General features: G+C 34.1%; 1 protein-coding gene and 1 pseudogene across 2 annotated transcripts; both read right to left on the bottom strand.

The window, feature by feature from the left end:
• Window positions 1-5,680: 5,680 nt before the first annotated feature.
• Window positions 5,681-6,554, bottom strand: LOC115994095 (annotated as a pseudogene). The gene is made up of 2 exons (XR_004093117.1): window positions 6,342-6,554; window positions 5,681-6,228 (listed from the first exon to the last, which is right to left on the bottom strand). The product of XR_004093117.1 is annotated as a phylloplanin-like (transcript).
• Window positions 6,555-11,477: 4,923 nt separating this feature from the next.
• Window positions 11,478-12,353, bottom strand: LOC115994094 (phylloplanin-like). Its single transcript, XM_031118123.1, has 2 exons — window positions 12,139-12,353; window positions 11,478-12,025 (listed from the first exon to the last, which is right to left on the bottom strand). The coding sequence occupies exons 1-2, from the start codon at window positions 12,287-12,289 to the stop codon at window positions 11,733-11,735; spliced, it is 444 nt and encodes a 147-aa protein (XP_030973983.1). The 5' UTR covers window positions 12,290-12,353; the 3' UTR covers window positions 11,478-11,732.
• Window positions 12,354-14,607: the final 2,254 nt, after the last annotated feature.

The following is a 14,607-nucleotide window of genomic DNA, read 5'->3' as shown; positions in this document are numbered from 1 at the left end:
ATAAGAACAGAGAATTAGAGAGAGAGAGGAAACATAGAATTGAAGAACTGGTAAATTTGGAAATGAATTCTGATACATGCTTCCTTCTTTCCAGGATTCTAATACTCTCTCAGCCTCACTCCCTAACTGCCTAACGGCCAAGCTAGCTGTTAACCAGCTGCCAATATGCCAACACTAACCATTTATTTAACTAACTCTTATTTGGTAACATTACTAGTAGCAGCACCATCATCAGCTGCTCCTGCATGACTCATCAGCTGCTCTTGCGTGCATCATCAGCTGCTCCTGCATGCCCCATCAGCAACTTGTACACGCCCCACACCAGCACCCCATATGCAGCATCATACGCCCCCTCATGCAGCTGCATACACATAGCTAGTGCAGCAACATACACATCACTAACATCATCACACACCTCACTAACATACTAACACATACTAACATATAGTAACATACTAACACATACTAACATATTCTAACAGTGGACATGTACATTTTGAATTTGACAAACTTAAAAAAATAAAAAAAAGTAACTCACAGGGTAAATAAGTGAAACTGCTTACATGCGGCTATGGGTTCATAATGGGTCATTGTTAGGGGCCTTATGGAATACGCAAGGAGCAATATTTAACAAGTAAAACAAATATAATCCGAGGAAACACATGTAATCTTGATTAGTTAAGAGTATTATTTAATATTTAACGACGTAAACACATTTATAATTTTTACCCTAATTCTCAATCCGTCTTTATACGTATATTATTTATTACGGCCTATATACAAACACATTCAAATTCACACTCAATTTCACAACTTATATAATAATGAATATTTCATTAACCAAACCAATTTATTTATTACTTTGTTGAATTACATACATAATACTTTATTACTTTGGACCCCAATAAAAGAATTATAGGTAGAAGTGACTTTGACCAGTAATACTTCAAAAATTTATAGCCATATATGAATCTAGATCGCAATCATTTAAGACTCTTAAATTACATTAATTTAGTCAAAGGTTTTTTTTCTTTGATCAATATTGCATATGCTCACGCAACACAAACTCATTCAATCCAATCTACACAATTTGAGAATTTCATAATTTATGTGAAATTTTTTGGGGAGATAATAAGTTTTGGGTTAAGTATAATCCTATATGTTATATCAAGGTTTCAATTAGAGTATTCTCAAAGTCTTCTCTCCCCAACTAGTGATATTAAAACAAATTAATGATGGTGCAAGGCAATATGGCACGATTATTAAAGTGCCTTTCATAGTTGGAGTAGGAATAAGATGCGTGTTCTTAGAGTCTACACAGTATTTATCACACAAGGCAAGCCCACAAAAGCCCATCCAAATTATGTTTTAAAAAAATACCCTACAAAATTGAAAGCTCGGATTTATGCTAAAACACAAGAGTTTGTTCAGACCCCAAAATAAAAAATACGGCTAAATTACGTTTACTCTAACTTAAACTAAGTGCGGAACAAGAGTAAATAAGCGCAATGAACTGATAACACTACCTAAGCCATATTCAACAATAAAAAGAAAGCTTAAAGAGTAGGGAAGAGAGATGCAAACACAAGATAACACCAAGATGTGTTATCGAAGAGGAAACCGAAGAACTCAGCGAAAAACCTCTCCGTGATCTTCCTAGTCAAAATCGATCCACTAGAGAATAAAGTTGAGCGCACGAATATCAAAAGACCCTCCAAGCCTAGTCTACCCCATGTACTTGAGCCCTTCAAGCTCTTGCTACCAACGGACTTCTCAGAGTCTTGTCTTCTCTAACTTTCCGGATCCCGCAATTCAGCTCGATTGCATCCACTACTAAATGCCTCCTTCCAATATTTCTTAGCAATACCAAAATCTCACTTAACACTCAGAATGGGTGTGGTAAGTGTTTGGGCTAACAACCTCTTAAGGATCTAGAGATGGATAGGTAGGAGTTGAAGAAAACCAAAAGAAAATTTGTAAATGATTGTGGGTATAAAAATCTCTAACTCTCAAGTGTATTTGTTAGGATTTTCTTTCTAAAAATCACGCATTACAATCCATGGGTACTAAGGGTATTTATATTGTGGGTAAAGAATTTGGTAAAGCAACTTAACTTTTTTCCAAACAGAATGTTTCTTGGGAACTTTGTGGGATGGCCCTTCTCGCGAAACACTCACGAACTTGATAGCCTGGCATGACTCTTCAGCTTCCTATCATGTGCTTCACATGTGGCCTTTTCACGGGTTGCTTCTTGCGAGTTACTCGCGAACTAGTCACTAATTGTACTAATTCATCTTTTGAAGCTTGATTCTTCACCGATCTCTCACACTCATCCCTTACAAATAAACCCACCTACATACAGGGAAAATGATTGAAGAAATTACAATCGAATTTGGCACGGAATTAAAGCCAACACAAGTTAGTTGGAAATCACAACTTTACAAAAATAATATTACATATTATGCTAGATCAAAGAAGAATGATGTAACATAGGGTTCCCATGGATGTGGACATACGGGTTCCATAGACGTTCTGTAGGGTTGGCAATCGCCTTCCATGAATGACCTACAAAAAGTTCATGGATGATGATAGAGGAAGAAAAAGTAAGTACTTGTAATTCCTATTTTGCAAGTTTGGTGAATTAGAAATTTGGAAGAAAACTTGTTACTTGTTATTAGTTTTATGCACCTGAGAATTTAAAAAAAAAAGAAAAAAATTATAGGAAGTTTATTTTTTTATTTTTTTGGAAAACATAGGAAGTTAATTTTCAATATAAGAGATAAATGACCCAATGGCAAGGACAAAAAAGCCTAGCTCAATTAACTCAAACGAATCACCTATGGCTTGGTTTGGTCTAGTTATTTTCATGATAATTGATTGGTTGAGATTGGCAATTTTTTAATCGAACGAGGTTGGTTTAGATTTAAAATGCCCCAAACTAAACCAACCCCTACCTTTTAGGCCTTAATTTGGCTCAGGCCTTTGAGAATTTCTAGAAGTGCTCGCTCCAGGCCCCAATGAAAGTAGTTAAATTAAGAGACCATTTCATTACAACATGATTCCAAATTCAGCCCATAAGCATATATATACTTGTGCCCACATCTTAACAAAACCATAAAGATATATAAACTCAACTCATAGATTATTTGTGATCACTAATAATTGTCACACATTTGCACAAAAATGGAATAGGGATGAGTGTTTGTTAAGATAATTTGGGCTCCCTCATTTAGCAAAGAAACCGCATCAGGAAAGAAATAGACCATTGCGTGCACAACTTGATTCCTGAAACAAGCACCAAAAGGATGTTCAATGTCCTATACAGATTCCTCTCTTTCAATTTCCCTCTGGCCTTTTTCTTTCTCCTCATGTGTAATGCTCTATCTCCAATATTCATACCCCATACCTCCTCAACCTTAAAACCCATATGCCAAACAAACTTAAATTAATTCAATTCTATCAAGACCAAAAACAAATCTATACCTCCATCCATGGCAACAATGACCCTAAGACTCATCATTCCTAGCCTCCATGATCTAATTATCTGGAACACCCTACACCATTTTGTGATGGTAGTAGTTGCAGGACTAGTTGTCCTATATCTTGTATACAAAAGAGAAGTACCCATTAATTTACTAGACTTTGCTTGCTACAAACCACCCAACTCTTATAGGCTACCCAAGTCAATATTCCTAAAGGCTGTCTTTCTTAATAACATGGATCCTAATAGCATTGCTTTCCAGATCAAAATCTTAGAAAAAATAGGGTTCAGTGAGGAAACTTGTATTCCTCCTTCACCTGCTCGAGTACCAATTAAAAAATCTCTCCCAAGAACAGTGTTTTCGACGTACTGTAAGGGCGAGGCCAAGCTTTCCAGAGAAGGAAGATTGGCCATACAATTAGAGAGGGGATTGTTAACCACTAGATTGCACTTACTCAATAGTGTTTGGAGAAGAACTTGTAGAGGATTCAAGGGAATTTAAAATATTCTGGCGTTATTGGTTGTTGCACTAGCAGCCACATTTCCAGCTCCACATTGCAGTTGTACTAGAGCATCTAGAAGTAAACATAACAAAACAATGGTAGATTTGAGGCATGACCCTTGTCACTGTCTTTAGACGATACACATCGTCTATGGGGTTTCTGGTTAGGTATGGCAAAAAGTACTCGATCTGTGGATATCTGGCCCGACCCGACCCGACCCAACCCTAAGGGGACAGGTTTTACCCGGCCTGTAAAACAATAGGGTCGGGTTTGAATTTTTAAAATAAAACCCGAAACAAGTCTAGGTTTTAGTTAAACCCACCCTGAACACAGGCCCGACCTTGACCCCGACTCGTTTAAAACTAAAATTACCAAAAAACCATATATATATATATATATATATATAAACTTATAAACCCTACCCTCACCCTCTCACTTCACATAGCCACCCCATCCCGTTTCCCTCACTTTCCTCTATTACTGTAACTCAGTCTCACTTACCCTCAAGCACTGTCACTACTAGCCATCGCTCGAACTCGCCGCTAGCCCTCCACCATTCTTTTCTTTCACATTTTCCTTTCCTCCAAACACCACTTATACTTTCTATTTTCAACACATGCATTAATTTTCGTCACTATTTTTTAGATTTTTTTTTTCATTTTTTAGCGATTATTTGTTCAAGCTTTTGCTAATCTGTGACTCCTCCATCGGCAAATCGTGCTTGCTGCTCAAATTTGAATATGAGAAAATACGATTTTTTTTTTTTTTTGCTTGGGCCACGGTATAGGCTTCAATTCCATCATTTTTCTTTTATGGGGCTGTGGTTTCTACCCAAATCTAACCTGGTTAGACAAGGCGGGTTTGGGGCCTGAAAAAATAAAAATAAAAAATAAAAAACTCGTTTATTAAACCTGTCGAGTTCAAGTAAAGAGTACTAGCCCGCAGAGCGGGTTTGGGTATAAAGAAACCAAACCCATTGCCATTCTTATTTCTGGTGTAGCAGACTAATAACATTGCGCGTGCCGCCCTCGAGATACAACAACTCAGCCACCTTGCTGATTATCCTTACAAGCCCACACCGCTTGTAGAATAGGAATCTCTCAATAGTACTTTTCTTTTACCCAAAATTATAGTATATCGAAGGATATCTTATTTTCATGAGATTCGAATTTTGATTCTGCAAAAATGTTGGTAGTTTTCTTTTTTAAGTGAAAATGGTGCCCATAAGAAAATTGATTTTCTCATCTAAAATCGGACATGTTGGCTGCATATTCATATTGGCTGAAGAAACATACAATAAAGATCACATTTATTTGGGTTTTAAATTTACTTGATTGTTGTTATATTTATCTTTAAAATGGACAGTAAATAGTAATTATATTGAATCATAATATATCAATGTCAACGGTAACATAAAAAATGTACAAACTCAACCAATTAAAGATGATGGTTTAAAGCAATGAATTAAGATTGAATAATAGAAAAACGTTAGCCACTAACGTTTACTAGGCAGCCAACTCTTAACAAATAGTTAAAAATAATAATAAATGTAAAATATTATGATTTTTATAAAAATATTCCAACACTTAACCCGTAGTTTACCAAATATTCTAAACGCTACAATTCTTTCCGGTTAAAATAAGTTTTGAAATTAAACTTTTACTTCCTTCGTACAATAATACCAAAACGAACACCATCAAAAAGGTTTTTTGCCAATTAACATAGCCTTGATTATCATATACAAGTCAAACGAAATCCACAACTAAGTCTATGTTCATTTGAAGGACAGTAAAGGCTTTATTAATTATATATAGCGACAGGAGTACTCCTTAATTAGGAAAGGAGTTTACGGATTGGATGACAATCTTCATAACATTATTAAAGAGTTGGAAAGGAAAATACTATATCATTGGTTCAATTGACCTTATTCATGTAAATACTCTTCTATTCCTCAAGTTGAGGAACTGTAACGGAACCCAACTGGCCCAAACGTGAGAACAATACGGAGCCCCAAAACACTGCTTCTAATGAACTGTATGCGCGATTCCAAGACTCCCACAGGAGGAAGCGTGGAGTTGCAGGTGGAGAGGGGTGTTGTAACCACTAGATTGCAAAGATTCAAGAGTACTGTTGGTGAGAGAAAAAGTTATGTAGAATCCAAGGAAAATGAAAATACTCCACTGGCATTGGTTGTTGCACTAGCAACCACATTTCTAGCTCCACACCGCAGTTGTACTTGAGCATCTAGAAGTAAACATAACAAAACAATGGTGAGATTGAAGTACCTTATTAGCTGAGACTAATGTGTGTAGTCATGGTGCATTGGACTAACAGTAACAAATTCAGAGCAAACTTACTTGGGAAAGGCAGGGTGGCAGTAACATTCGCACCTAAACTGCAAGGCACAAAAGACGGCTGGACCTCAACCACAACATTAGTGCCTTTAGCTATTGGAAGTGCCAATGCAGCAACCATTACGGTAACAAAGAGAACTAACTTCAAGGCCATTTCTCAATCACAGTGTATTGCTCTATCGATAGTCGAAACTGGCTTGTAGTAGAAATGCCGGCCATTCAACCATTTTATAGGATAAGTGTGGCCAAGTTGCAGCCGATTTTTCTGACATAAATCACGAAGCTAGAGCTCTCTGTGCAAGTCAAGAGAGATAATAACTCTCATGTTGTATGACATGAAGTTCACCTTCACCATGGATTCGAACTTTGTGGGGTACACCTACTAGCAGGCAGCTTGATATAGTTTGAGGCTTAGTGCAATAAATTTAAGCGGAATTTCTTTCTTTCTTTCATATTTAAATTGGTAGCATGTCCATCAGTTCATGTTCATGTTATGCCCAAATTAATTACAAATTACACACACACACACACATATATATATATATATATATATATATTATCACAACCTTCATAATAATAGTGAGTCACTTGAAATTCTATATTAACTAATATAACAAATATATTTATATATTGAGCCATTTAATGCAATTAAAGACAAAATGTTATGTGGAAGTTGGTTAATATTATTTTATTATCTTTAATTATATATAATAAGTGAATAAAAATATACATTTTTTATGAATTTTTTGTTGACGTGTGAGAATTTCATTAAAATCTTATGTTATATTTTTTATGTTGATTAAAAATTTATCAAAAAATCCTATTTGAGATTCAAAGAACAAATTTATATCTATTTCATAAGTTTTTATATTAAAATTGATATTTTCTTGTAAACATTTATAATTAAAAATAGTTTCAAATAAAAAGGAACTATCTAGAATATAAAATATTTGACTGCAAGAGCGATAACCTTGGGCTCCACCCCATTGAACAGGTTGAAGAAGTACATTAATATCTCAATAAAATCAACTAATTATATTTGCCCTCGTATATCGGGGGCTGTACATTGTATTACCCACTAATTTATTTAAATGTAAAAATACGAAAATAATAACAACAAAGTAGTATATACATCGATATAAAACATGTTGACAACAATTTAGGATCAAAGATTTGAATCTAATCTAGAGACCAAGTGATGCCATGGCCTTCCCAACCCCTAATTTTTTTTTTTTTTTTTGAATGGGGTTTATAGTAAAAGTATGTATCCTATACTTTGGAGACTTGTAAGTAACTTCCTCTCAAAAGTTAAATTGGTCCAAAGAGGCCCAAAAAATATAAATAGCCAACTTGCCCATATGTAGTGTTTCTATATTGAAGGTATCAACTCGTCTTGGACCACCAGTGCCTCAAGGACCTCAACACTACAATAAATATTGGTTAGACAAAAGCTCTGACTTCCGTTCCTATAAGCATGCCCTCTCTTTGTGGAATTAATTTTATGAAAAGGAAGATTTCAAATTAATCATTATAAAAAAAATAAATAAAAAAATAAAAAAAAAATCTTGAATACAAAAGGCTTAAATTTTTGAGTTTGAAAATATGCCATTTTTTTCTATTCTTTTTTTTTTTAGTTAATTTACCAATTTCAACTACTAGAATAAGAATTTGGAAAAATTAAGAAAGTGAAGGCTAATTATGTATGTATGTTTTGGTGTTGATGCAGTGAAAAGAAGGAGGAATAGATTATAATATAAAAATGATCTCGTTCTCTTTTTGTAGTTTTGGTGAGTAAAACATAATGTTGCGAGTTTTGATAGAGTCAAAAAGAAAATACTATTCTTGAATCAATTTTTTTGGTTTTTGGATTTTATCAAATTTATATCGGACATTTCCAACAATTGCTATTTATGTTATCATATCATAATGAGATGAATGAAAAGAAAATTCATAGAAAATGTGATGGAACAATTAGATCAATAATTAAATATTAGAAACAATGAAAAAAAAAAAAAACTACCAAAACAATTAAAATGTTAAAGAAATGGAGTTTTTGATATATAAATGGGACAAAAAAGAGTAATGAAAAATGGGAAAAGTTTAGTTCCAAACTTGATTGGAGTTATCTTTTTCAACCTATTATGTGATAATTTATAAGACTATCTATGTGTATTACTTAAACAAGCCACGTAATATATTAAAAGAGCATATGACAAAAACTACACATGAATGGTCTCCTTAACCGTCATATAATAAGTTTGAGCAAAATAGCTCCAAATTAATATGTTTGGAGCCAATCATTTTCCATGAAAAATTAATATGAAAAATAAGATGGAAGAGAAAGAACTGTTGGAAGAATATTGCTTGGGTCCAAAAGAAGAGGGGGAGAATAAGAGTGAAAATGAGGAGAGGAAGAGTTGTACAACATGTAATTGGAAGAGTATAACAAGTCATGAATGAAAGAATTGAAGAAGGCCTTGAGGGAATGGATTTGAAAAATCAAATATAACCAAAAAAAAAAAAAAAAGTTGCTAGAGTTGAGGCGTGGACCATGTCCCTGTCTTCAGATGAGACACATCGTCTATGGGGTTTCCGGTTACGTATGGCTAAAAGTACCCGACTTGTGGGTATTTGGCCCAACTTGACCCTAAGAGGATGGGTTTTACCTGACCCGTAAAACAATAGGGTCGGGTTTGAATTTTTAAAATAAAACCCGAAACAGGTCCAAGTTTTTATGAAACCCGCCCTGAACTCGGACCCGAACCCAACCTTGACCCGATTAAAACTAAAATTACCAAAAAACCATTTATATATATATATATAGATATATCTATATATATAAACTTATAAACCCTACCCTCACCCTCACCCTCACATTTCACTTAGTCGCCCCATCCAATTTCCCTTACTTTCCTCTCCCACTGTAGCTCAATCTCACTCACCCTCAAGCTCTGTCACTGCCAACCATCGCTCGATCTCAACACCGGCCCTCCACCATTCTTTTCTCTCACATTTTCCTTTTCTCCAAACACCACTTATACTTTCTATTTTCAACACATGCATTAATTTTCTTCTCTATTTTTTGGATTTTTTTTTTTTTTTAGCGATTATTTGTTCAAGTTTTTGCTAATCAGTGACTCCTCCATTGAAAAATTGTGCTTGCTACTCAAATTTGAATATGAGAAAATACGATTTTTTTTTTGCTTGGGCCACGGTATAGGCTTTAATTCCATCCTTTTCTTTTATATGGCTGCGGATTTTGCCCAAATCTAACCTGGCTAGACAAGGCGGGTTTGTGGCCTGAAAAAAAAAATTAAAAAAAAAAAAAATGATAGGCCATAAACTGAATGACCCCTTGTGATAAAAATTAATTAATTAATTAGCCAAGTTATTAATTAATCAATTTATCATACAAAAACGTGGTAGCACAAACAAATCTCCAATAAACTAATTATGCAACAGAAAAATAAATAACACGGTGATTTGTTTGCGAATGGGGAAAACCTAACGGCAAAAACCCCACAGGGTGATTTTCTTGTTACCACTACTGAAACTCCACTATTATCACAACAAGCGGTTACAAGTAAAGGAATCCCAAGTACCTTACCAACCTACAGTTAAACCCTTACACCAATACCCAATTGGACATGTTTTGTAGAGACAGTTCCCCTTTCTGATGCACGACTCCCAAGTACGTGACTAACCAATTGCGTGGATCCCTGTACGCGACTTCAATCACTAACTAAGTAGGTTATTGGTTGCAAAGTTATTCAGTTCATCCACACGATGAAGATCAAGAAGATGCTTGGTCACAAAACCCTATGATGCACATATACAGCAACTTCTTCAAGAGAAAGAGATGAACTAGGGCAAGAACTTCGTCTCTGGTCACAATTTCCTTAAACAGAGTTTGCTTAACGCTTGTGCAACTTGTGAACTGTTTGACGGCCTTTAAAACAATCCTTTTATATGTCTAGGCTTAGGAGAAAAGAAAGCCCAAAGATATATTCACGGATCCCAAGAAAATCATATTTGAAATTCTTAAACCTCGACAGATAGGAGGTGTCGAGCACACCAGTTTTTGAACAGCTTTCTTAAGCTCGATAGATGCAGCTATCGAGCCAGCTGTCGAGTTTTAATGAATTTGCACTATCAACTTGTTTTCTTGGACAGATATGAAGGCTTCAACACTTGATCTTGAAACATGGTTTCTTGAAGTATTTAAACACATCCTAAATCTACCCAAATTCAAGTATAGTGCGTTTTGTCAAAGGATAAGCCAATTACATAAAGTAGTGACATATGTTCCTAACAAGTGAAACACATATGTCCTAACAAAAAAAACTCGTCTATTAAACGAGCAGAGTTCAGGTAACGAGTACAAGCCCGCGGAGCGGGTTCGGGTATAAAGAAACCCAGCCCGAACCCAACCTGTTGGCATTCCCATTTCCGATGCAGTCGACTAATAAAATTGTGCATGCCGCCCTCGGGATACAACAACTCAGCCACCTTGCTGATTGTCCTTACAAGCCTACACTGCTTGTAGAATAGCTTTTCTTTTACCCAAAAATATAGTATATCGAAGGATATCTTACTTTCATGAGATTCGAATTTTGATTCAGCAAAAATGTAGGTAGTTTTCTTTTTTACATGAAAATGGTACCCATAAGAAAATTGATTTTCTCATTGAAACTCGGACATGTTGGCTGCATATTCATATTGGTTGAAGAAACATACAATGAAGATCAAGTTTATTTGGGTTTTAAATTTACTTTATTGTTGTTATAATTATCTTTAAAATGGATAGTAAATAGTAATTATATTGAATCATAATATATCAATGCCAACGGTAACATAAAAAGTGTACAAACTCAACCAATTAAAGATGATGGTTTAAAGCAATGAATTAAGATTGAATAATAGAAAAACGTTAGCCACTAACGTTTACTAGGCAGCCAACTCATAACAAATGGTTAAAAATAATAATAAATATAAAATATTATGATTTTCACAAAAATATTCCAACACTTAACCCCGTAGTTTACCAAATATTCTAAACGCTATAATTCTTTCCGGTTAAAATAAGTTTTGAAATTAAACTTTTACTTCCTTCATACAATAATACCAAAACGAACACCATCAAAAAGGCTTTTTGCCAATTAACATAGCCTTGATTATCATATACAAGTCAAACGAAATCCACAATGTAGTCCACATTCATTTGAAGGACATTAAAGGCTTTATTAATTATATATGGCGACAGGAGTACTCCTTAATTAGGAAAGGAGTTTACAGATTGGATGACAATCTTCATAACATTATTAAAGAGTTGGAAAGGAAAATACTATATCATTGGTTCAATTGACCTTATTCAGGTAAATACTCTTCTATTCCTTAAGTTGAGGAACTGTAACGGAACCCAACTGGCCCAAAGGTGAGAACAATACGGAGCCCTAAAACACTGCTTCTAATGAACTGTATGCGTGATTCCAAGACTCCCACAGGAGGAAGCGTGGAGTTGCAGGTGGAGAGGGGTGTTGTAACCACTAGATTGCAATGATTCAAGGGTACTGTTGGTAAGAGAGAAAGTCGTGTAGAATCCAAGGAAAATGAAAATACTCCACTAGCATTGGTTGTTGTACTAGCAACCACATTTCCAGCTCCACACCGCAGTTGTACTTGAGCATCTAGAAGTAAACATAACAAAACAATGGTGAGATTGAAGTACCTTATTAGCTGAGGCTAATGTGTGTAGTCATGGTGCATTGGACTAACTGTAACAAATTCTGAGCAAACTTACTTGGGAAAGGTGGGGTGGCAGTAACATTCGCACCTAAACTGCAAGGCACAAAAGACGGCTGGACCTCAACCACAACACTAGTGCCTTTAGCTATTGGAAGTGCCAATGCAGCAACCATTACGGTAACAAAGAGAACTAATTTCAAGGCCATTTCTCAATCACAGTGTATTGCTCTATCGATAGTCGAAACTGGCTTGCAGTAGAAATGCTGGCCATTCAACCATTTTATAGGATAAGTGTGGCCAAGTTGTAGCCGATTTTTGTGACATAAATCACGAAGCTAGAGCTCTCTGTGCAAGTCAAGAGATATAATAACTCTCATGTTGTATGAAATGAAGTTCACCTTCACCATGGATTCGAACTTTGTGGGGTTACACCTACTAGCAGGCAGCTTGATATAGTTCGAGGCTTAGTGCAATAAATTTAAGCGGAATTTCTTTCTTTCTTTCATATTCAAATTGGTAGCATGTTCATCAGTCCATGTTCATGTTATGCACAAATTAATTACAAATTACATATATATATATATATATATATATTATCACAACCTTCATAATAATAGTGAGTCACCTGAAATTCTATATTAACTAATATAACAAATATATTTATATATTGAGCCATTTAATGCAATTAAAGAAAAAATGTTATGTGGAAGTTTGTTAATATTATTTTATTATCTTTAATTATAGATAATAAGTGAATAAAAATACATATTTTTTATGACTTTTTTGTTGACGTGTGAGAATTTCATTAAAATCTTGTGCTATATTTTTTATGATGAGTAAAAATTTATCAAAAAATCCTATTTGAGATTCAAATAACAAAAGTTATCTCTATTTCATAAGTTTTTATATTAAAATTGATATTTTCTTGTAAACATTTATAACTAAAAATAGTTTCAAATAAAAACGAACTATCTAGAATATAAAATATTTGATTGCAAGAGACGTAACCTTGGGATCCACCCCCGTTGAACAGGTTGAAGAAGTACGTTAATATCTCAATAAAATCAACTAATTATATTTGCCCTCGTACATCGAGGGCTTTACATTGTATTACCCACTAATTTATTTAAATGTAAAAATAAGAAAATAATAACAACAAAGTAGTATATACATCGATTTAAAACATGTTGACAACAATTTAGGATCAAAGATTGGAATCTAATCTAGAGACCAAGTGATGCCATGGCCTTACCAGCCCCTAAGATATTTTTTTTTTTTTTGGAATGGGGTTTATAGTAAAAGTATGTAGCCTATACTTTGGAGACTTGTGAGTAACTTCCTCTCAAAAGTTTAATTGGTCCCAAGAGGCCCAAAAAATATAAATAGCCAACTTGCCCATATGTAGTGTTTCTATATTGAAGGTAACAACTCATCTAGGACCACCAATGCCTCAAGGACCTCAACACTACCATAAATATGGGTTAGACAAAAGCTCTGACTTCTGTTCCTATAAGCATGCCCTCTCTTTGTGGAATTAATTTTATGAAAAGGAAGATTTCAAATTAATCATTATCAAAAAAATATATATATATACAAAAGGCTTAAATTTTTGAGTTTGAAAATATGCCATTTTTTTGTATTCTTTTTTTTTTTTTTAGTTAATTCACTGACTTCAACTATTACAATAAGAATTTGGAAAAATTAAGAAAGTGAAGGCTAATTATGTTTGTATGTTTTGGTGCTGATGCAGTGAAAAGAACGAGGAATAGATTATAATATAAAAATGATCTCTTTCTCTTTTTGTAGTTTTGGTGAGTAAAACATAATGTTGTGAGTTTTTGATAGTGTCAAAATGAAAATACTATTCTTGAATCAATTTTTTTTGTTTTTGGATTTTATCAAATTTATATTGGACATTTCCAATAGTTGCTATTTATGTTATCATATCATAATGAGATGAATGAAAAGAAAATTTATAGAAAATGTGATGCAACAATTAGATCAATAATAAAATATTAGAAACAATTAAAAAAAAAAACTACCAAAACAATTAAAATGTTAAAGAAATGGAGTTTATGACATATAAATGGGACAAAAAAGAGTAATGAAAAGTGGGAAAAGTTTAGTTCCAAACTTGATTGGAGATACCTTTTTCAACTTATTATGTGACAATTTATAAGACTATCTATGTTTATTACTTAAACAAGCCACATAATATATTAAAAGAGCATGTGACAAAAACTACACATGAATGGTCTCTTTTACCGTCATATAATAAGTTAGAGCAAAATAGCTCCAAATTAATATGTTTGGAGCCAAACATTTTCCATGAAAAATTTATATGAAAAATAAGATGGAAGAGAAAGAACTGTTGGAAGAATATTGCTTGGAACATATTAGTGCCTTTTTCCTCTCCTGAGAATGACTTCAGAATTTTTGGAAGACACAATCGTAGAAATCCTCCATCTCTAACTAAACCCCTGATATATTTTAGGCCTGTATCTAAGTATCCCATAATTTCTTC

Source organism: Quercus lobata, chromosome 6 (genome assembly GCF_001633185.2).
Source record: "Quercus lobata isolate SW786 chromosome 6, ValleyOak3.0 Primary Assembly, whole genome shotgun sequence".
In the NCBI taxonomy this organism is placed as follows: Eukaryota; Viridiplantae; Streptophyta; class Magnoliopsida; order Fagales; family Fagaceae; genus Quercus; species Quercus lobata.
Note: the sequence above shows the minus strand (reverse complement) of the source record. Positions and strands in the feature narration are given on the sequence as shown.

Coding starts and splice junctions, on each gene's coding strand:
- LOC115994094 (XM_031118123.1), bottom strand. CDS start 12,289: ATGGCCTTGAAATTAGTTCTCTTTGTTACCGTAATGGTTGCTGCATTG. Junction 12,026..12,138: donor TGCCACCCCACCTTTCCCAA/GTAAGTTTGCTC, acceptor GTTTACTTCTAG/ATGCTCAAGTACAACTGCGG.